Source organism: Rhinoderma darwinii, chromosome 3 (genome assembly GCF_050947455.1).
Source record: "Rhinoderma darwinii isolate aRhiDar2 chromosome 3, aRhiDar2.hap1, whole genome shotgun sequence".
Lineage (NCBI taxonomy): Eukaryota > Metazoa > Chordata > Amphibia > Anura > Rhinodermatidae > Rhinoderma > Rhinoderma darwinii.
Genome location: NC_134689.1, coordinates 74,494,239 through 74,518,863, shown reverse-complemented (window position 1 = coordinate 74,518,863; position 24,625 = coordinate 74,494,239). Strand labels below are relative to the sequence as shown.

The window sequence follows — 24,625 nt, the reverse complement described above, 5'->3', positions numbered from 1 at the left end:
GGGAAGTGAGCAGGATGTGCACCAAAATATAACTTGCATTGGTTTATAAATCCACGGTATTTGTCACGATCCCCACCAAACCTGAATGGTGGAAGCGGCAGGGTAGATGAAGAAGCTGGGGTCACAACTCGATTCTGAAGTTCCCGGATCAGCTCTGCTTGCTGAGCCACCATGCCTTGTAAACCCTGTGTAGCTTGTCCATAAACTTGAACATCATGGGTTGTTTGATTTTCAAACGCCAAGTATTTAGTCTTTAAAGTTTGCATGTCAGCAAAGATGTTAGTAAGCAAACAGTTCATATTGTTCACACGAACCTCCAAACTTGCTTCTCTGGCGGATTCCATGGAAATGGCTTGAGTATCCTGTTACGATACTGGCGAACACTGCTGGAATCCTATGGTCAGAAGTAGCGAGCGGAGCACAGTGCAGAACCCGGTGAGACGTCCCCAGGAACAGTGCTTGGAGGGTGGAACACGAGTAGAAGTAGATAGCAAGGAAGTTGGAACAGTCTGGCAAAGACAGTTCTCAGGAGCAGGAGACTGGAACAAGTCACAATACTCAAGCACTGTTTGGTATTCCATGTGGTCTGAAGTAGGCCCAAACAGGAAACAAGGTGGTTCCACACGATGCAACATTTGCCATCTTGGTTAAGGGCAAGTTTAAGGGCAAAACAGCAGCCTCCAGTGGTAAGGAGTAAAAGTGCAGCACAATTCTTTAAAGTGTAAAACAGCGGCCACTAGTGGTAATTTTGCAGTATAACAACAGAATCCTGACAGATGCTCAGTAGCAGAATGTGTAGTAAGTCTCTTATTTGTGCTCACTGATGCGACAAGTTCATCTTTACTTGGGCTGAATTGTAAAAACTTTCAGCGGTACTCACTGTTTTGGAGCTGGAACCTCTTTCTCTGTCTTTTTGGAATATAAGCGGCCGCTGTGACTCAGATTCTGTACTTTTCAAGATGGCGGCGCCCATCTACTTCCGGTGGTTCCGGCTGGTTTCTCCTTCCCCACTGCAACAGTAGGTAGGAACTTTGGTTCCACTGTAGTGGTCTGTAACATGAGGTTCCTTGCTGTTGCTGGGCAGATTCTCTGCTTTCCCGCCTTCAAGTGAGCGGGGGTGGAACTAAGAGCAGTTGTGATGCAGCAAACAATTAAATGCAAACAGTCTCTAATGTCACTTTTGTTCTGCTAAAACAAAGATCAATTCAATGTAAAAGTCTCTAATCACATTCACTGTCAGTACAGCAATTTCTATCACAAGTTCCATAAGTAACACACAGTCTTTCCAAGATGGCTGCTTAACCCCACATGTGCTGGTGATAATTTCTTGCAACAATAAAGTCTCTTTAGCAGGCACAGAGGTGTATTAATCCTGTTCGTGGTGCCAATTTATGTGCAACAGCCCGATGGGGATGAGGGAAAGTGCAGAGACCAATGTTGGGAGTTGTAGTACTCACGGTGGCTGTAGTCCTCTCACACTCCTGCGGAGCTGGCACAGTGAAGGAGGGGGATCTGCATATGTATGGGTGGTAGTTGTTGATTCCCCCTGGGGCACACCCTGTGGTGCTGTGTCCTGGTGGATGGGATATGGGGTGCCCTTGTTGTTAGTGGGTGCAGTGCAGATTAACACGCAGGAGACGGTGATATAACCTTGGTATAATAATAACTCACAGTTTCTTTACTGGAAGATTGCAGGCTGCAGCTTGGCTCCACATAGAAGTTATTATCCAGCTAGGGCAGGCGGGATGAGTCAGGCTGAGACAGTTTCCTATCTGCAAGCAGCAAAATGAACTTTCTTCTCTCTTGCTTTCCTTCTCTTTAAGCAGGTTTGTTTCCCTGTATTAATTTCTAGTTCAGGCCAGAAGCTTTCTGAACTAAATATGCTGTGAGGCCCAGTATTATCTCAGCTCTCCTCACAGGCTGTCTTCCCTCGTTCCTCTCCTGGAACCGACTCCTCTACAACTTTCTGCTGCAAAGCCTCATGGGAACTGCCCCAGACCCTCCTCTCCAGCCACACCCTTTACAGGATGGAAAAATAGATTGTAATGACAATTCTGCATCACTAGGTGGCAGCATAACACAACATATAACATTATGTTCAATGCATTACATTGTAAACAATACTCCTCTATGGTATTGTCAGGACACTACACTTTCTTGCCGCTGTTCCGCCTCTGACCTCCCATCGAAATCAATGGGAGGCAGAAAATGCATTTTTCGCTGCGTTTTTTGTCTGCTGTCCTCAATCGCCGCGGGCAAAAAACGCGGCAAGATAGTGTGGGCAGGTCAAAATCTGCCTCAAAATTTGGTGCGCGGTTACAGGCGGTCGCGGGTGCGTGCGGTCGTGGGTGCGCCCTCGCGAGTGCGCACGCGCGGGAGTTTGCGGGTGCGCGCGATCGGTCGCACGGGCGGCGGTGTTTGACGGCCCCCATGCTACCCAGGGACGCCATCAGGGGGGGTATTAGGGGTACTGATGTGGGAGGCCAGGCCAAACCTAATTGAAAGGGGGGCCCGCAGCTCACGACATTCTTTTGTTGAAAAAAACGGGCCCCATTGCAGGGTTTTTTTTTCTACCAAAGGCAAGTCGCGGCAGTTGCCGGGCCCCCCTTTCAATTAGGTTTGGCCGGGCCTCTCACATCAGTACCTCAAATACCCCCCCTGATGGCGGCCCTGGGTACCATGATATAGTGCTGGACGGAGTACCGTTAACAGGTGGTGCCACGGTAGGGGGGCCCAGAAAATTTTGCTGTATGGGGCCCTGAAATTTCTGATGGCGGCCCTGCTGTACAGCGTGCCCAAACAGCAGGTAATGTCCACAGATATGGCATCGCCATACCTAGGAGAACCCAATTAACCCCTTCCCTCTTTAGCCACTTTTGACAGAGCCTCATTTTACAAATCTGACATGTTTCACTTTATGTGGTAATAACTTCAGAATGCTTTCACCTGTCCAATCGATTCTGAAATTGTTTTCTCATGACATACTGGACTTAATGTTACTGGCAAAATTTGCTCGATATGTTCAGTATTTAATTGTTGTGAAAAACACCAAGATTTTGCGAAAAATTTCAAAAATGAGCATTTTTCTCAATTTAAATGTATCTGCTTGTAAGACAGGCAGTTATACAACACAAAATTGTTGCTAATTAACATCCCCCATGTGTCTACTTTAGATTGGCATCGGTTTTTGAACATCCTTTTATTTTTCTATGACATCACAAGGCTTAGAACTTTAGCAGCAGATTCTCAGATTTTCAAGAAAATTTCAAAAGGCTATTTTCTTTGAGGGCCTTATATATTAGAAACCCCCAAAAAGTCACCCCATTTTAAAAACTTCACCCCTCAAAGTATTCAAAACAGCATTTAGAAAATGTCTTAACCATTTACACATTTCACAGGAATTAAAGCAATGTAGAGTTGAAATTTACAAATTTCATATTTTTTGCAGAAATAAATTTTTAATACTATTGTTTTCATAACACAGAAGGTTTTACCAGAGAAATGCAACTCAATATTTGTTGCCCAGTTTCTGCAGTTTTAGGAAATATCCCACATGTGGCTGTAGCGTGCTACTGGACTAAAGCACCGGCTTCAGAAGCAAAGGAGCACCTAGAGGATTTTGGGGCCTTATTTTTGTTAGAATATATTTTAGGCACCATGTCAGGTTTGAAGGGCTCTTGTGGTGCCAAAACGGTGAAAATCCCCCAAAAGTGACCCCATCTGGGAAAATACACACCTCAAGGAAATTAACTAGGGGTATAGTGAGCATTTTTACCGCACAGGTGTTTTACAGAAATTATTGGAAGTAGGGCGTGAAAATTAAAATCTACATTTTTTCAAAGAAAATGTAGGTTTAGCGATTTTTTTTTTCTCATTTCCACGAGGCCTAAAGGAGAAAAAGCACCGCAAAATTTGTAAAGCAATTTCTGTGGTAATAAACGGCTGTTTGGACACACGGCGTGGCTGAGAAGGGAAAGAGCGCTATTTGGCTTTTGGAGCTCAAATTTAGCAGGAATGGTTTGCGGAGGCCATGTCACATTTACAAAGCCCCTGAGGGGACAAAACAGTGGAAACCCCCCACAAGTGACCCCATTTTGGAAACTACACCCATTGAGGAAATTATCTAGGGGTATAGTGAGCGTTTTGACCCCACAGGTTTTTTGCATAAATTATTGGAAGTGGGCCCTGAAAATGACAATCTAAATTTTTTCAAAGAAAATGTAGGTTCAGCTAATTTTTGATCATTTCCACAAGGACTGAAGGAGAAAAAGCACCGTAAAATTTGCAAAGCAATTTCTCCCGAGTAAAACAATACCCCAAGCGGTAATAACCGGCTGTTTGAACACACGGCGGGGCTTAGAAGGGAAAGAGCACTATTTGGCTTTTGGAGATCACATTTAGCAGGAATGGTTTGCGGAGGCCAGGTCACATTTGCAAAGCCCCTGAGGGGACAAAACAATGAAAACGCCCAAAAAGTGACTCCATTTAGGAAACTACACCTCTTGAGGAATTCATCTAGGGGTGTAGTGAGCGTTTTGACCCCACAGATGTTTCATAGAATTTATTAGAATTGGGCAGTGAAAATAAAAGCAATCCTTTTTCTTCAATAAGACGTAGCTTTAGCGCAAATTTTTTCATTTTCTCAATAAATAAAGGAAAAAAAGAACCCAACATTTGTAAAGCAATTTCTCCCGAGTACGGCAATACCCCATATGTGGTCATAAACTGCTGTTTGGGCAAACGGCAGGGCTCAGAAGGGAAGGACCGCAATTTGGAGTGCAGATGTTGCTGGATTGGTTTCTGGGCGCCTGTGGGACCAAAACAGTGGAAACCCCCCAGAAGTGACCAAATTTTGGAAACTACACCCCTCAATGCATTTACCTAGGGGTGTAGTAAGCATTTTAACCCTGCAGGTGTTTTGTAGAAATTAGTGTGCACTAGATGTTGCAGAGTGAAAATTGGATTTTTTCCATATATATGCCCATCTTGTGCCACCATAACAAGACAGCTCTCTAATTATTATGCTGGGTTTCCTGGTTTTAGAAACACCCTACATGGGGCACTAATCTTTTGCCTGGACATTCGACAAGGCTCAGGAGTGACAGCGTACCATGTCAAATTGAGGCCTAATTTGGCGATTTACAAAGTATTGATTCACAACTGCAGAGGCTCAGATGTGAAATAATAAAAAGAAACCCCTAAGAAGTGACCCCATTATGGAAACTGCACCCTTCAAGGCATTTTTTAAGGGGTGTAGTGAGCATTTTCACCCCACAGGTCTTTTCCATAAATGATTGCACTGCTGATTAAACATTTATATTTTTCCCTAGATATGCCATTCAGTGGCAAATATGTCATGCCCAGCTTATGACGCTGGAGACACACACCCCAAAAATTATTAAAAGGGTTCTCCCGGGTATAACGATGCCATATATGTGGAAGGAAACTGCTGTTTGGGCACGCTGTAGGGTTCAGAGCGGAGGGAGCACCATTTGCCTTTCGGAGAGCGGATTTTGCTTGGTAGTAGATTTGTTTGAGTATTGCTGGTGTTTCCATTTATAATGTGGGGGCACATGTAAGCCAGGCGGAGTAAATAAGGGGCATTGTCAGGTGGTATAATAATGGGGTAAAAAAATAATAAAATAATCCATAGATGTGTGTTATGCTGTAACCAATCCTTTCTGCACAGGCCAGTGTCGCACTGATAAATGGCGTCCTTTCTTATCCTCCTTTTGGTCCACACTCCGCACCTTTGCAGTTTGGGGAATTTTGCTAGGAAGTGTTGTCCTGGTATAATACGGGCACCGTCACTTCCAGCAGATATGTTTGGGCTCTCCCCTTCCTGGTTCCCTAATTTTAGGTCCTTGATAAATCGCCTCTTGAAACAGAAGAAATGTTCCCCTCGGACCTGCACAACTGCATATTTTTTATTTCCTGACTTATTGGAGCCATAACTAATTTTATTTTTCATAGACGTAGTGGTATGAGGGCTGGTTTGTTGCGGGACGACAACCTTTTATCCTATTTTTTGGGAGGCCAGGTAAACAAAAAAACGCAATTCTGCCACAGCTTTTTTAGTTTCTTTTATACAGCGCTCACCATGCGTTATAAATTACATGTTAGCTTTATTCTGCGGGTCAGTACGATTCCGGCGATACCTAATTTATAGCACTTTTTTATGTTTTACAACTTTTTGCACAATAAAATTACTTTTGTAAAAAGAATGTATTATTTCTGTCGCCAAGTTGTGAGAACCATAACTTTTTAATTCTTTTGTCGACAGAGCTGTATGAGGGCTTGTTTTTTGCGGAACGAGCTATAGTTTTTATAGGTATCATTTTTGGATACGTGCGACTTTTTGATCACTTTTTATTCCAATATTTGTAGGGTAAAGTGACCAAAAAACAAACTCTGGTAAAGTTTTTTACGGGTTTTTTTACGCTGTGCACCGCGTGCAATAAATAATATAATATTTTGATATCTCAGGTCGTTACGGTCGCGGCGATACCAAATACGTATGGTTTATTATTATTTTTCAATAACAAAGGACTTGATAAGAGTAAAAGTGGGATTGTGTTTTATTTTATTACTTGAATCTTGATCTTGACCGGCTTCGGTGCTAGGCAGACTGGGAGGCCAGTATTAGGCCTCCGGTTGCCATTACAGCCACCGGAACCCCGGCAATTTAATTGCTGGGGTTCCGATGAGCTGCAAACACCTTAAGTGCAGCACTCCCGTTTGAGCGCTGCACTTAAGGGGTTAATGGTGGCGATCGAAGGGGTTAATGGTGGGGGTATAGCCGTACTCTGGAGAAATTCCATTACAAATTTTGGGGTGCTTTTTCATCCTTTATCCTTTGTGGAATTGAAAAAATTCAACATTTTAGTGGAAATAAGGTTGATATTCATTTTCACTCCCTGAGGGCTCATTTACATGAGCGTGTTATACGCCCGTGCAACACCCGTGATTTTCACGCACGTCACACGGACCTATATTAGTCTATGGGGCCGTGCAGACAGGTGCGTTCTTTTTACGCAGCGTGAGTCCGCTGTGAAAAACTCACGACATGTCCTCAAAACGCACACGCTTGTGTAATTGAGCCCTAATTCTAATAGATTCTGCAAAAGACCTGTGGGGTCTAAATGCTCACTATACCCCTAGATTCCTTAAGTGGTGTAGTTTCCCAAATAGGGTCACTTTTTTCCCCCGGTGTTGGCCTCTCAGGGGCATTGCAAATTCGACATGGCACCCGAAAACCATTTCAGCTACATTTGAGCTCCAAAAGCCAAATAGCGCTCCTTCCCTTCTAAGCCCCGCTGTGGGTCCAAACAGCAGTTTATTATCACATATGCATATTTCCGTAATCCGGAGAAATTGTTTTACAAATGTTGGGGTGCTTTTTCTCCTTTATTACTTGTAAAGATTAAAATTAATAAGTTTTTTCAGAAAAAAAGGAGATTTTCACCTATACAGAGTAATTCCAATGAATTTAGCAAAACAACTGTGTGGTCAAAGTGGTAACTTTACCCTTAGAAAAATTCCTTGAGGGGTGTAGTTTCCAAAATGTGGTCACTTTAGGGGGTTTCCACTGTTTTGGTCCCTCCAGTGCATTGCAAATGCGACACGGCACTGAAAGCTATTCCAGCAAAATAAGAAATCCAAAATAAGAAATCCAAAATCCAAATCTGAGCCCTGCTGTGGGTCGAAACAGTAGTTTATTACCAAATATGGGGTATTGCTATAATCGGGAGAAATTGCTTTACATATGTTGGGGTGTTTTTTTCTTCTTTATTCCTTTTAAATATTAAAAATTTCTATGTTTTTTTCTGAAAAAAATTTCGATTTTCATCTTTACATACTAATTCAAATAAATTTAGCAAAAAAAATGTGGGGTCAAAATGCTAACTATACCCTACTCCTTTGCTTCTGAGGCCTGTGTTTCAGTCCTTTAGCACACTAAGGCCACATGTGGGATATTTCTAAAAACTTCAGAATTTGGGCAATAAATATTGAGTTGCATTTCTTGGGTAAAACCTTCTGTGGTACAGAAAAAAAATGTATTACAAATTAATTTTGGCAAAAAAAAATGAAATTTGTACATTTCACCTCTACTTTGCTTTAATTCCTGTGAAACGCCTAAAGGGTTAAAACCCTTTCTGAATGCAGTTTTGAAAACTTTGAGAGGTGCAGTTTTTAAAATGGGGTGATTTATGGTGACTTTCTAAAATATAAGGCCCTCAAAGCCACTTCAGAACTGAACTGGTCCCTGAAAAAATAGCTTTTTGAAATTTTCTTGAAAATATGAGAAATTGCTGCTAAAGTTCTAAGCCTTGTAACGTACCAGAAAAATAAAAGAATGTTCAAAAAACTATGCAAACATAAAGTTGACATATGGGAAATGTAAACTAGTAACTGTTTTGTGTGGTATTACTATCTGTTTTACAAGCAGATACATTCAAATTTAGAAAATGGTAATTTTTGCAAATTTTCTCTAAATCTTCACTAACATAAAGTACAATATGTCACGAGAAAACAATCTCAGAATGAGTTGGATAGGTAAAAGCATTCAAAAGTTATTACCACATAAAGTAACGTCAGATTTGAAAAAAAATCGGCGGCGTCCTCAGTCCTGAAGGGGTTAATATCCGTATCCATGTCCCCATGTTTCAAAACAAATCCCAGCAGGTGGAAGAAGATAAACACAGATTAAATACTTCATGATGCATTATTTAACCCAGTATATACAGTATATATGCTTAGGCTAAATACAGTTTATCTGCGAGAAAAATTAGGTCTACACAGGTCTCAGCCTTTGGATGTGAATGGGTCCTAGATTCGGAATATGTGCCGTGAAATCTCCAAACATGTACACTTAACTTATTCATAGGCATCCCCACATTCAGCTGGAATATGCCCAAAGAGTATCCTTTATCATACGCCAAGCATAACTTTTTTTTATGCATTATTGAATAGCCATTGAAAACAAAAGTGTATACAGTAAAAAAATTGTTGTTTTTTTTTACAATGGGAGTAAATTAGAAATGTATCCAATGCATATATACATATTGCAGCCTTCCATTGGAGGGATGCGTTGGAAGATCCTTGGTGTGAACAGAGCCTAACTGACAGCAAACATAAATCTTGAAAATAGTGATGAATTGAAATACAAATTATATTGGAAAACTCATTGCATTGTACAATGATCATACTTTTACACAAAACCAGAATCCCCCTTTAACCCCTTCCCTCCACAGCCATTTTTCTGAATAAAATTTTTGCGTTTCCTCCCCACCTTCCAAAAGCCATAACTTTTATAATTTTCTGTTGATATAACCGCTTCAGGGCTTGTTTTTTTGCAGGACCTGTTGTAGTTTTTTATGGCACCATTTATTGTACCATATATTTTACCGGGAAACTGGAAAAAATTTATTTGTGGGATGAAATAGGGAAAAAAACTGTTATTCCGCCATTGTTTTTTGGGTTTCATTTTTACGCCACTTACCATGCGGTACAAATTACATGTTAGCTTTTTCCTGCGGGTCAATGCAATTAAAGCGATACCAAATTGATGTATTTTTTATATGTTTGACTACTTTTATAAGGAAAAAACTAATTTGTTTTGTGCCGTCATATTCTGGGAGCCATAACTTTTTCAATTTTGAATCGATTGAGCGGTACGAGGGCTTTTTTTTTTCTTGCAGGGCGAGCTGTAGTTTTTATTGGTACCATTTTGGGGTACATGCAACTTTTTCATCACATTTTATTCAATTTTTTGTGGAGATGAGATGACCAAAAAACAGCGATTTTTTTTTTTTATGGCATTCACCGTGCAAGTTAAATAATGTTATATTGTAATAGGACTTTTATGACGCGGCAATACCAGTTATGTAATTTATTTATTTATTTTTAAATTGGGCTGCCCTAACAACCACCGGCACCCTGAAATCGCGTTGCGGGGGAATTGGCATCTAAGGCGGTACATCGGAGGTGGCCACCCCCTCATTCTAACGCCTTTGATGCCAGCGGTCGCTATTGACCGTGGCATCTAAGGGGTTAAATGAGCGGAATCTCTCAAGTGGAAGCCCACTCATTACAGTGAAGTGTCGACTGTGTCATACACAGGACTGCCATCAGGAATTTTTGGGCCCCATACAGCCAAGATGTCTGGGCCGGCCCCCCCCCTTTATTACCGGAGGTGGGCAACGGAAAGTGTGGCACTCACGTTTGTACGTTGTATGCATTAACTGATTTTGGTGCTGGTGTCAATTAGGCTGGGTTCACATGACCTATTTTCAGACGTAATGGAGGCGTTTTACGCCTCGAATTACGTCTGAAAAAACGCCTCCACTACGTCGGCAAACATCTGCCCATTACGATGTACTGTGCCGACGACCTGTCATTTTACGCGTCGCTGTCAAAAGACGGCGCGTAAAATAACAGCCTCATCAAAGAAGTGCAGGACACTTCTTGGGACGTAATTGGAGCCGTTTTTCATTGACTTCAATGAAGAACAGCTCCAAATTACGTCCGTAAAAGACGCGGGAAATATGCCATTACATGCATTTACGTCTGAAATTCAGGAGCTGTTTTCTCCTGAAAACAGCTCCGTAATTTCAGACGTAAATGCAGTTATCGTGTGCACATACCCTTACAGTGAACGAAACCATGGAGCAGGCAGTTACCGGTTAATGCACTGGATTTTGATCTATTTAGCCAAATTGTATCCCACTGTATGGCATACAGTGGGATAAGTCGCCCGAGGAATGGCCCAGGGGAAACTCCTGAAGTCACTGTCCATGAATGGCAGTGACGTCTGGAGCTTTCCCAGGGCTGAAGCTTTCTACTAGCTCTCTGCCCAGGGACTATGGCGCTGTTAGAAGCTTTGCAAAGCCTGAGTACACGGCCGGAGCGTCGGCAACGCTCTGGCCAGGGATTCCGGCCCTGGAGAATCCCCTGACGTCACTTTACATATATGGACAGTGATGTCAGGAGCTTTCCCAGGGACAAAGTCCACGGTTAGAGCACTTGTGATGCTCTGCCTGGGGACTCCGGCATTGGGAAGCTCCTGACATTACAGTCCACATACTAATGTCAGGAGCGGTATACGTTTTTTTGTGGTATCTCTCAGGATGGAATAGCAAAGTCTACTACTCTATTCCATCCTTCATAAGGTATGCTGACGTCCACCAGTCCGACGTAGGCACAAAGGACATAATGGAGCCCTGTGAATTATCGTCTACGTTGTTTATAGCGTAGGTTAGGATTTCCTGATGTACACGATAAACTTAGGTCAACAATATGATGTGAAGGGGGCCTTAAGGGAGGGGGAAGCACTTGTGAAGATGTAAGGAGAACTAATGCTCCGTTCTTACGTTGCCATTAAAGTTCAATGTGTTTTTCAACAGCAAAACTCTGAGGCTTTCCCTTTTATTTCTGATGCAGATGTGTCATAAGTGTGTAGCAGATCCGCACGAGAATAGGGCCCTGTTCACACAGTTTTTTTTTTGCCACATTTTTTTACGTGGAAACCGCGTTGGAAATTAGGGCAAAAATCGGCCGAAATCGCTTCCTATTGATTTAAATGGGAGGCAAAGGAGTTTTTTTCTTGCGGGAGAAAAAAGCGACGGGCCTTTTCTTCGGGCATTTCCATTTCTGACCTCTCATTGACATCAATGGAAGGCAGAGAAAGTCTGAAGGAATTTCGAGGCAGATCTTTCTGCCTGCAAAAAAAATGTGTGAACAAGGAATAAGTCCAATTGTCATTCAAAAGTGCTTATTGTCACAGGGCGGGGTGTGGACCCACTGGGCCGTACCACATAGCAGGATGGCAGCTGGCCAAACAGGTATGGTACAGAGTCTATAGTCCAGAAAAGGGTACCTGAGGCAGTGAAGACAGTATCAAGGTAGGCTCGGCTGGGACCAGGCTGCAGGTAGACGTCAGGAGTGGAGTAGTAGAACAGGCGTGGAGATGCAGCACAAAACAACAGCTCAGCACGGCAGTAGACCAGGATGGTACAGATAGCACCAGAAACAGGATACAGGAACGAGAACCACTGGGAAGCTGGAAGACACTTAGGAGACCATTTGAAAGTCAGACTAAGGGAAACAACAACAACAACAACAACGCTCAGGCAAGGATAAGAAGGGAGGTGACCCTTTTATAGTCCAGGAGTTCATGAGTTGATGATGATCAACTCCGGGAGAAAGGCTCGATACCCGGAAGTGAGTGCCGGCGTCTCAGGGGGAAGACGCAGCAGGACGTCCATGGCCGCGGTCATCAAGGGGTAAAATGACAGCGGCCATAGACGTTACACTTATCCCCGGCTTTTCCATGCAAAATAAGCAGCATTCTACTTGTTGCTGTGGTGGATATATTTTCATGGTGCGGACAAAAATACACGTGGAAAATTTTTCATAGCATGTGAACTGGGTTGCGGAAACCTCAGACTACCGGGATATTAATAAAAAACGGGCTGTCTTCCCAAACTAAAATAAATGACACGGGTATAAAATGTGGGGGTAGGCCACAGCTATATTAAAGCATGGAGGGAAAAACCTTGTCCACAGCTAACACGGGAAGATCTTGACCGAGCAGCAAATACCGTCCCCTCGAGTTCCGCGGTGGGCACGTCTTTGTTGATACGGCAGGTGACTGTTCTCCCATAGACCCTAGCCTGAACGGACAAGGTCCCTCCACACTGCCAGCTGTGAATAGGAACAAAGAAACAAAAAGGGAGACTGAGGAACTTACCAAAATACTCAGCACAAGTAATGGCACACTTGCCAACACGTAACTATACATAAGCAATATAAAATGCAACACTGAGAACAACACAATATAAATGCAAAGAAATAATGCAATAACAACAAAATCAGGGTGGGCAGGCGGGAGGTTTTCTTCCAAAGTCCTGAGGGGAGTCAAAGAGGAAGTGACTCTCCTGGGAAACACTATTTATAAGGGTGGGAGGTCCACTCTTAACCCTGCTAAAACCGACCCAACCTGGGAACCCAGACTGCAGGGTAAATCCCTTAAGGGGACCATACCCAATAGTCAATAGCTCCCATGTTTAAACAGCATGGGGGCTGTGATTTGCATGGGATGCAGAATCATCAGCATGTCATCGGAATCCGTATCAAATCCAACATGTGTGAATGGGGCCTTAGTGTGAGTTTAAAAAAAACTCTGTTAGGCCAAATGCACACGATACTTATTTCCGTGCAAATTTGTCGCGGGTATTTTCGTGCGGCAAATCCGCAGTGTAATACAGTTCCAGCAAAGTAAATGAGATCAAGAAATCTCATCTACATGTCGCAGATTTTTTCTGCACAAAAATTGACCTGCGGTGCGTATTTGAAAATATGCTACATGTCAATTTATTTTGCGTTTAAATAGTTTTTTTTAAAAAAATCTGCAGCATAAAACCTGCACCTATTTCCGCATCAAAATGTAAAAACTGCACCTAAAAACGTATCAAAGAAAAGCACACTAATAGGAGCAGATTTTTACCTGCGGTTTTGATGCAGATTTTCTGCACAAATTCCTCATTGTGTGCGTGTAGCCTTACAGAATTTGCCAGTGATTTACAGCAAATTAACCCTTTGCATTGTAAAGGATGAAATACATTACAGTTCTACAACATAATAGGCATGATTCTGATTTAAAAAATCAGCAGCACGTCCTATATTCCATGCAGATTTTTTTTCTGTGCATGTGCATGGGGTTTTGAAAACCCCAATCACATGAGTTAGGGCTTATTCAGACTGACGTGTTAATCGCACGTGTGAAGGACGTTTTTTTTAATGCCCGTCACACGGCTGCATGTACTTCTATGGGGCTATTCACACGGTCGTTGCTTTAACGGACCGTGTGAAGGGCCTGTAAAAAAATAGGACATGTCCTATTTTTGTCCATTTTCACGGATCCCTCAATAGACTAAAGTCTATGAGGGATCTGTGTAAACGGATCCCGCACGGGTGCAAATCGACCGTGAAATACGGCCGTTATTCACGGCTGATTTCACACCCGTTCGTCTGCATATCGCCTTATATTGTAATTTGTAGTGAATTTTCAGTGCGTAATCCGCACCACAAATAGGAGACAAATGGGCTTATTCAGACGTCCATGTTCGGTCAGACCGTGTATCGGCCATATTTCCAAGACCGACCACAGTTCAGGGAGCCGGGTTTCTAGCATCACAGTTATCTATAATCATAGGAGTCCCTCCCTTCCCGTGAAAACACTGTCCCCGTTCCCGTACTGAAAGCATCATTACAGTATGGGGCAGTATTCCCGTGGAGCAGGAACTGCTGGCAGCATTGATAACTATGATGCTAGGAATCCGGCTCCATGAATTGTGGTCAGCCTGGGAAATACAGCCGATACACGCTCCGTAGATCACGGACCAAACACGGCTGTCTAAGGCCTTAGTCTAGTAACACAGTGTGGTCAAATCCCATTTTTTTGCCACAATTTTTCCCCAAAATTGCGTCAAAAACTTGATTTGACCGTGCTGTGAGAATATAGCCTAGCAGCACTATTTTTTCATGTTTTGTATCTGTATATGTAATTTTCATAATCTCAGCACAAATCACGCGGTTTTGGCAAAATTTTTATATAACTCAGCGAAACTGCACCTTTTTGCCGCAATTGCGAAAAGCGTGGCAAAAATATGCTAGGGAAATGAAAAAAACATTTTAACATATTTTTTATATTCTACAAGTGGGATCAGGAGGAATGGGAATCAGGATGGAGAGGGGGGGGGGGGGACACTCACCAGCCTGCAGGTCCAGTCGGCTGTGTAGAGAAGGACGTGTCTGGTGGGCGTCTCTCTCAACACGGAGCTTCTGCTTCTCATGCTGCATCTTCATTTTCTGTTAGTCCTCTCAGAGGCCCAGGTTAAAATCTACCTCAGAATTCCTGAAGGAATTTTGAGGCAGGTTTTTCTGCCTGCAAAAATCTCCATGTGCACAGGCCCTTACGGTGAAACATGACCACTTTATGACTGGTCGCTCCTTCCAGAAAGCTTTATTTTCAGTACATAAACATCCAGATGGTTCATGTGTGCAAGTAGGAATGTGAACAGGGTCTAATATTTTTTTGTGGGTGCCTTTTTCCCAACAATAGGAGATGGTGACTTTTTATGTACAGTATGAGCGATGTAAACATATAGTAATTTAATACATATAATGAATCAGGAGCTGGGAAGCTCTTTAATTCTAACAGTATGCATTTAATAATTTACTGTCATCATTATATTTACTGCAACATTATACTGAAACATTTTTTTATTTGTCATAGGATGGTACATTCCTGGTGAGAAATTGTTCCCAGTCAACACTGTCCCAACCATATGTTCTCATGGTGTTGTATAAAAATAAAGTCTATAATGTACGGATTCGCTATGACCAAAATAACCAAGTATACCTTTTAGGATCAGGAGGCCATGAGGTATAGTAGATAACATTGTATCTAATTGTACTGTATTTAAAGTCACAAGTTTTACCATTTTGCCGATTTGTTGGTGCATACAATACAATGGGAGAATCAATTCCCCTATTTTTCTCCTAAATTTCCGAAAGTGAATGTATTTTTTTTATTATCATTACATCAATGTGTTTTTTTTTTGCTTTTAAGCTATTTTTTTACTCAACTTTTATTGTACTTTTGACAATACAGCTTCTATGTTGCCTATATATATATATATATATATATATATATATATCTATATATACAGTATATATATATATATATATATATATATATATATATATATATATATATATATATATATGCTGTATCATTCCTTGTCAGCTGATTCCGTCAGTTCACCAAAAGTTTTTTTTCTTTTTTTTTTTATAAAAGTCAATGTCAAAGTGTCTTAATATAATTATTATTAATTTAATAAATAAAGAAAAAACATTCAAAAGTGTACATAGGCTTTAACTCCAGCCAGGCACCTGTACTTACTTCATACAGAATATTATTTATCACTATGTAATAAGATTACCCTGTGTATTATGCAGTCCAGCTAAAGAGAGCCGCTTGTAAGGTAAGTTTAGGGTAAGTTTACATAGAGGTTTTTGTCACGCTGAAAAATCTACTTCAAAATTTAAGTATAAAGTTACTGCACTGGCAAGCACATGGAGTTTATGATCATGTGATCAATAGTGAGGCAATTTTGTGGAATTGGATAGTACATACACTACCGTTCAAACGTTTGGGGTCACCCAGACAATTTTGTGTTTTCCATGAAAACTCACACTTATATTTATCAAATAAGTTGCAAAATGACTAGAAAATATAGTCAAGACATTGACAAGGTTAGAAATAATGATTTTTATTTGAAATAATAATTTACTCCTTCAAACTTTGCTGTTGTCAAAGAATGCTCCATTTGCAGCAATTACAGAATTGCAGACCTTTGGCATTCTAGCTGTTAATTTGCTGAGGTAATCGGGAGAAATTTCACCCCATGCTTCCAGAAGCCCCTCCCACAAGTTGGATTGGCTTGATGGGCACTTCTTGCGTACAATACGGTCAAGCTGCTCCCACAACAGCTCTATGGGGTTGAGATCTGGTGACTGCGCTGGCCACTCCATTACAGATAGAATACCAGCTGCCTGCTTCTTCCCTAAATAGTTCTGGCATAATTTGGAGGTGTGCTTTGGGTCATTGTCCTGTTGTAGGATGAAATTGGCTCCAATCAAGCGCTGTCCACAGGGTATGGCATGGCGTTGCAAAATGGAGTGATAGCCTTCCTTATTCAAAATCCCTTTTACCTTGTACAAATCTCCCACTTTACCAGCACCAAAGCAACCCCAGACCATCACATTACCTCCACCATGCTTGACAGATGGCGTCAGGCACTCTTCCAGCATCTTTTCAGTTGTTCTGCGTCTCACAAATGTTCTTCTGTGTGATCCAAACACCTCAAACTTCGATTCGTCTGTCCATAACACTTTTTTTCCAATCTTCCTCTGTCCAATGTATGTGTGCTTTTGCCCATATTAATCTTTTCCTTTTATTAGCCAGTCTCAGATATGGCTTTTTCTTTGCCACTCTGCCCTGAAGGCCAGCATCCCGGAGTCGCCTTTTCACTGTAGACGTTGACACTGGCGTTTTGCGGGTACTATTTAATGAAGCTGCCAGTTGAGGACCTGTGAAGCGTCTATTTCTCAAACTAGAGACTCTAATGTACTTGTCTTGTTACTCAGTTGTGCAGCGGGGCCTCCCACTTCTCTTTCTACTCTGGTTAGAGCCTGTTTGTGCTGTCCTCTGAAGGGAGTAGTACACACCGTTGTAGTAAATCTTCAGTTTCTTGGCAATTTCTCGCATGGAATAGCCTTCATTTCTAAGAACAAGAATAGACTGTCGAGTTTCACAGGAAAGCTCTCTTTTTCTAGCCATTTTGAGAGTTTAATCGAACCCACAAATATAATGCTCCAGATTCTCAAATAGCTCAAAGGAAGGTCAGTTTTATAGCTCCTCTAAACAGCATAACTGTTCACAGCGGTGCTAACATAATTGCTCTAGGGTTTTCAAGTGTTTTCTAATCATCCATTAGCCTTCTAACACAGTTAGCAAACACAATGTACCATTAGAACACTGGAGTGATGGTTGCTGGAAATGGGCCTCTATACACCTATGTAGATATTGCATTAAAAACCAGACGTTTGCAGCTAGAATAGTCATTTAGCACATTAACAATGTATAGAGTGTATTTCTGATTAATTTAATGTTATCTTCATTGAAAAATACTGCTTTTCTTTCAAAAATAAGGAAATTTCTAAGTGACCCTAAACTTTTGAACGGTAGTGTATGTTTCATCTATAAAATACAGGGCAAGATTTTTAGACTATAGGGTGATTAAAACAGATCTATACATAGATGATAGTGCGCCTTTATATAAAAAAAGACAACTTACCTTGTTGGATGTCAAACAACTAATTAAAGGTTAGCTGTCCTTTGTTAAAGAGGATCTCTCACTAGTTTAGTAATACCCAATCTCCTAGCTAATCTAATAGGCGCTGTCACACTGATAATGCTAGTGAAAATTGTGTTCCAAAATGTTTATTATATTAAAAGTTATGAGCTTTTTTCTAAATATGCAAATGAGGCTATACTAGACAAGTGGGTGTCAACATCAGTGATTCTCATGAGGTGGAGCTATCTCACATGTCCTATCAGCATGAAGCTGCTTCACACAGTGTGAGAGGTTGAGGCTGGAGGGAAGGGGGATCACTTCAAAAACCCATATCTCCGGCTGTGAACCACCTAGAATAGTGGCTCTGGTGGCATATGAAAGAGGAGATTCTAATCTTTCATATGCCACCGGGATCACCAGGATCTAGCTATGAAACAACCAACGATATAACCAGTTGCAAATGCAGTCAGGAATTGAAGCTGTATACTACTATATGCTGGGTTGGGAAGAGGAGAACTGTATGATGCTGATTGGACAGCATCATACAGAAAACATTACACCGCCCAGAGTGAAAACGAAGAGTGACCTCCCGTTTGGCAAGTATTGCCAAATTTGCATATTTAGAAAAAGGCACACAACTTTGCAAATAATAAACAATTTTGAAAAAAAAATTACACTTAAGGATTTGTTCACATCTGCGTTGGGGTCCCGTTCTGACGTTCTGTCAGAGGTTTCCGTCAGAACGGGACCCTGAGAAGACACAAACTGACACCGTCGAAACCTGAGGTTTCCGTTGTTTTCATCACCATTGATTTCAATGGTGACGGTGCTGGTACACGTGGTTTCCGGTTTCCGTTTGTGTCTGTTGTGCACTGGACCCGTCGTTTTGCCGGAAGCAATAGCGTAGTCGACTACGCTATTGCTTCTCTATTGCTTCCGGCAAAACGACGGGTCCGGTGCACAATAGAGACAAACGGAGACCATGGGCACCGGCTCCGTCACCATTGAAATCACTCCCGGCTTCCCGTTCTGACGGAAATCTCCAATGGAACGTCAGAACAGGACCCCAACACAGATGTGAACGAAGCCGTAGTTATCAGCATGATGATGCACCTATTAGATTAGTTAGGATACAGGGCATTATTAGACTAGTGACAGATCTCTGTATCTAGAGACACATTTTGTTTGACAACAGTAGGTGGACAACAGTTTTAAGGAAGGGACACACCTAGTGGCAGCGCCTTCACACAGAATTTGCATGAATAAAATAGCTACATTTTAACAGTAAATAAATAAGGCTTTGTTTAAATTTGCGTCGGAGGCCCCATAAGGATGTAGTTCTGGTCAAAAATGCCGGTATGCTGTGCTATTTTGTCCATTAAAACAATGGACACCATGACAAAAACCTGACAGAACCCAAGTCATTGGGTTATATCGGGTGCCGTTGATGTCCATCATGAAACTGATTCCGGCACTTCTGGTATTTTTGTTGTTCTGTTCCGAGCAGAGCAACATAAAGACTGAACATCTAAACACTGAACATAGATGTTAACAAAGCCTTACAAAATTTATATACAGTGAAGGAAATAAGTATTTGATCCCTTGCTGATTTTGTAAGTTTGCCCACTGTCAAAGACATGAAAAGTCTAGAATTTTTAGGCTAAGTTAATTTTACCAGTGAGAGCTAGATTATATAAAAAAAAATAAAAAAAATCACATTGTCAAAATTATATATATTTATTTGCATTGTGCACAGAGAAATAAGTATTTGATCCCTTTGGCAAACAAGACTTAATACTTGGTGGCAAAACCCTTGTTGGCAAGCACAGCAGTCAGACATTTTTAGTAGTTGATGATGAGGTTTGCACACATGTTAGATGGAATTTTGGCCCACTCCTCTTTGCAGATCATCTGTAAATCATTAAGATTTCGAGGCTGTCGCTTGGCAACTCGGATCTTCAGCTCCCTCCATAAGTTTTTGATGGGATTAAGGTCTGGAGACTGGCTAGGCCACTCCATGACCTTAATGTGCTTCTTTTTGAGCCACTCCTTTGTTGCCTTGGCTGTATGTTTCGGGTAATTGTCGTGCTGGAAGACCCAGCCATGAGCCATTTTTAATGTCCTGGTGGAGGGAAGGAGGTTGTCACTCAGGATTTGACGGTACATGGCTCCATCCATTCTCCCATTGATGCGGTGAAGTAGTCCTGTGCACTTAGCAGAGAAACACCCCCAAAACATAATGTTTCCACCTCCATGCTTGACAGTGGGGACGGTGTTCTTTGGGTCATAGGCAGCATTTCTCTTCCTCCAAAAATGGCGAGTTGAGTTAATGCCAAAGATCTCAATTTTAGTCTCATCTGACCACAGCACCTTCTCCCAATCACGCTCAGAATCATCCAGATGTTCATTTGCAAACTTCAGACGGGCCTGTACATGTGCCTTCTTGAGCAGGGGGACCTTGTGGACACTGCAGGATTTTAATGCATTACGGCGTAATGTGTAACCAATGGTTTTCTTGGTGACTGTGGTCCCAGCTGCCTTAAGATCATTAACAAGTTCCCCCCCGTGTAGTTTTCGGATGAGCTCTCACCTTCCTCAGGAATGGGGATACCCCACGAGGTGAGATTTTGCATGGAGCCCCAGATCGATGTTGATTGACAGTCATTTTGTATGTCTTCCATTTTCTTACTATTGCACCAACAGTTGTCTCCTTCTCACCCAGCGTCTTACTTATGGCTTTGTAGCCCATTCCTGCCTTGTGCAGGTCTATGATCTTGTCCCTGACATCCTTAGAAAGCTCTTTGGTCTTGCCCATGTTGTAGAGGTTAGAGTCAGACTGATTAATTGAGTCTGTGGACAGGAGTCTTTTATACAGGTGACCATTTAAGACAGCTGTCTTTAATGCAGGCACCAAGTTGATTTGGAGCGTGTAACTGGTCTGGAGGAGGCTGAACTCTTAATGGTTGGTAGGGGATCAAATTTCTCTGTGCACAATGCAAATAAATATTTATAATTTTGACAATGTGATTTTCTTTTTTTTTTTTTATATAATCTATCTCTCACTGGTAAAATTAACCTAGCCTAAAAATTCTAGACTGTTCATGACTTTGACAGTGGGCAAACTTACAAAATCAGCAAGGGATCAAATACTTATTTCCTCCACTGTAGTTATACTATTAGATTAGCATAAATTGTTTGAAAAGTTAATGTCCATTTAAGTGTAATGACGGGGTAGGGAGACAGACAGGTGAGCCCTAATCTACCCGCCACTCAGTCCCTGCCTACTTGCACGACCCGTCCTAGGCGACGGCGTACAACTGGGCGACGGTCCCTACGCTCAATATGTGCACGACAGACAAACAGACAAGGGTATACAGAAACTAAGGGAAATGGGGCAGTTGCCCACGGCAACACCGTAAGCAACAAGAGTAGTGAAGGAGCTGAGTCAAACCAGGAGTGTACGAGGTACCAAACGCAGAGCAGGAGCGTAGTCCGTAAAGCCAGGGTCGATATGAAGCAGAGGTCAACAGTAATAGCAGGAACAGCAGAGCCAGGAAACAAGAGAGAATCACAGGCCAAGACAAGCAGCAAATGAAGGTATAAATAGACCGAGGTCGGGAGCTAGAACCGTCTGGCCAGGCTGTGATAGGTTCTCCCACTCCTCAGCCTACCAGCCTGAGGGGTAGCAGATCGAGTCACTCTATCAGACCTAGGAGCAGATGCAGACTGATTAACCACGGGCATCGACACAGAAGCTGTGTCTGGCAGATCCATTACATTAAGTTATTCAAAATGAAAGATTAGGAGCAAACTCACTCCACGTTTGTTTTGTCAGAGCAACTTATTGCAGTTACAGTAGCTTTGTCCCTGCTTCAGTCTTTTTAGTATTCACTCACAATATAAACATGTTCCTATACAATCTGTTGATGGACTACAGCCCCAATAGCTGTCCTGCTAATTCACTGTTCATAATCAGAGCTGTTTATTACTTTTTCGTTACATATTGCATACAGGTATACACATACACACATGTTTACGATGAAATCTCTATATTTCATTATCTGAAAAATCCAGAAAGTCCCTTGATAAAAGGGGTTATCTGAGTTCTTAAATTTTTTACAAAAGGGCTGTAAGCATCCTAAAAAAAACAATCAGTACTTACCTACTCTTTCCTTCGGAGATCCAGTGCTGATGCTCCGGTGTTCCTCCCGGTATTTGTTTAAATGCAGGCAGCACGTGACCATTTCAGTCAGTCAGGGGGCTTGGCGATTATTTGTTGTATTCCTGGCACAAATTCTTAGAAATGTGCGCTATGATGCCAGGAATATGACACGTCACTGCTGAGCCCCTATGATTGGCTGCAGTGGTCACATGCTTCCTACATGTAGACAAACACAATGAGGATATCCAGAGCGCCAGCACTGCATCGCCAGTGTAATGACAGGGATAGGGAAACAGACAAGTGAGCCCTAATCTACCCGCCACTCAGTCCCTGCCTACTTGCAACGACCCGCCCTAGGCAACGGGGTACAAATGGGCGACGGTCCCTACACTCAGTAAGTGCACGACAGACAACCAGACAAGGAAACACAGAACAAAGGGAAACAGGGCAGTTGCCCACGGCAACACCGTGAGCAACAATAGTGGTGAACGAGCCGAGTCAAACCAGGAGTGTACGAGGTGCCAAACGCAGAGCAGAAGAGTAGTGAACAAGCTGAGTCAAACCAGGAGTGTACGAGGTACCAAACGCAGAGCAGAAGAGTAGTCAGTAAGCCAGGGTCATATGAAGCAGGGTCAAATAGTACAGAAGCTGCAGCAGGGCCAGGAAACCAGCAGAGAAGAATCACAAGCAAATGAGGAACAGGAAAGGCAGGTATAAATAGACAGAGGGCGGGAGCTAGCTCCGTCTGGCCAGGCTGTGATAGGCTCTCCCACACCTAAGCCTGCCATCCTGAGTGGTGGAAGATGGAGTCAGTCTCACAGACATAGAAGCTGGTGCAGACTGATTACCTATGGGCGTGGATACAGAAGCTGTGCCTGGCAGATCCTTAACAGCCAGGGGACAGAATAGGTGAGTAATGATTTTTTTTATTTTAGGAATTTTGCAGCCATCTGTAAAAAAAATGTAACAACTCGGATAATCCCTTTAAGCATTTTTTTTCTGAACTGCAGTATAATGTGTAATATCACAAGACAAGAAGCAGAAGACTGAGCAGAAATTTAGGAGATTCCAATTATTAAAAAAATAAAGCGATTGTAGTAGATCCTTTTTGTTAGCATTTTATTTTTGGAGGACTCTTCCTGAAGGTTCTTCAACCTTATAAATGATTCTAAAAACACAGAATTTTTGATATGTGTATTGAATCTTATAAAGCATGTGGATTGTTTAACATTAGAAATATAAAGAAACTTATTTTGTTTTATTTTATTTCTCAATAGACTTTTGACTCTGTATCTGAAATAATTGACTACTTCGGCACAACCCCTCTTCTTCTTATTGATGGGAAAGACCGAGGTTCAAGACAACACTGCAAGCTTACATGTATTGCTGACAGGAGCTTTAATCAATAATTTATTGTAATGCTTTGAGCAATGTTGTTTTACTTTTGTAAGCTACATTGTGGATTAGACGTAGTGTTGTGTACATGACAAACCTTGATGGACACAAAAATCTTGAAATTTCTGAGTTCTTAAGTTTAGACTTGACCGTTCATAATATGCTATCCTTTGTAGACTAGAGGCTTGCTTTTACTAAACAATTGTCAATCGCTATTCCCCAATTGTCAATATCGTTCCATTCAACCAAACTTATGTTTACAGCTAGAAAGCATATAGGAGATCATTAAGTTTTTTATTTAGATGAAGTCAATTTCGCAAATGAGAAGCTATCATTTTGTATTTTATTGTCTAGTCGTTCACCCTATTTACATGAAGTCTTGCTAGTTTTATTTTTATACATTTACTGTACATGGAGTCTAAATTCAAATTCATAACATTAATACAGTATCCAAACATATTGGTCAGTATACAGTTTATCAGAGAGTACAAGTTAAAATACTGTACCATATGTCTAAGGGTATGATCACACGATACCTGCATTTACGTCTGAAATTACGGAGCTGTTTTCAGGAGAAAACAGCTCCGTAATTTCAGACGTAATTGCATGTACTCGCGTTTTGTGAGGCGTCAATTACGGCCGTAATTTGGAGCTGTTCTTCTTTGGAATCAATGAAAAACAGCTCAAATTACATCTCAAGAAGTGTCCTGCACTTCTTTGCCGAGGCTGTTATTTTACGCGCCGTCTTTTGACAGCGACGCGTAAAATTGCAGGTCGTCGGCACAGTACGTCGGCAAACCCATTCAAATTAATGGGCAGATGTTTGCCGACGTATTGGAGCCGTATTTTCAGACATAAATCGAGGCGTAAAACGCCTCGTTTACGTCTGAAGATAGGTCGTGTGAACCCAGCCTTAGTGTATGTTCACACGACCTATTTTCAGATGTAATTCAGGCATTTTACGCCTCGAATTACGCCTGAGAAGACGGCCCCATTACGTCTGCAAACATCTGTCCATTGCTTGCAATGCGTTTTACGATGTTCTGTTCAGACGAGGTGTAATTTTACAGGTCGCTGTCAAAAGACGGCGCGTAAAAATACGCCCGCGTCAAAGAAGTGCAAGACACTTCTTGGGACGTTTTTG

General features: G+C 41.9%; 1 protein-coding gene across 1 annotated transcript in view; it reads left to right on the top strand.

Moving 5' to 3' along the window:
• The window catches only part of LCP2 (lymphocyte cytosolic protein 2), a 353,127-nt gene extending 329,121 nt beyond the window's left edge, over positions 1-24,006 (top strand). The window contains exons 18-19 of the mRNA XM_075859992.1: positions 15,299-15,448; positions 23,364-24,006. Coding sequence (XP_075716107.1) covers positions 15,299-15,448; positions 23,364-23,495 — 282 coding nt within the window. The 3' untranslated portion in view covers positions 23,496-24,006. The remainder of the gene's footprint in view (positions 1-15,298; positions 15,449-23,363) is intronic.
• The last annotated feature ends 619 nt before the right edge of the window (positions 24,007-24,625 follow it).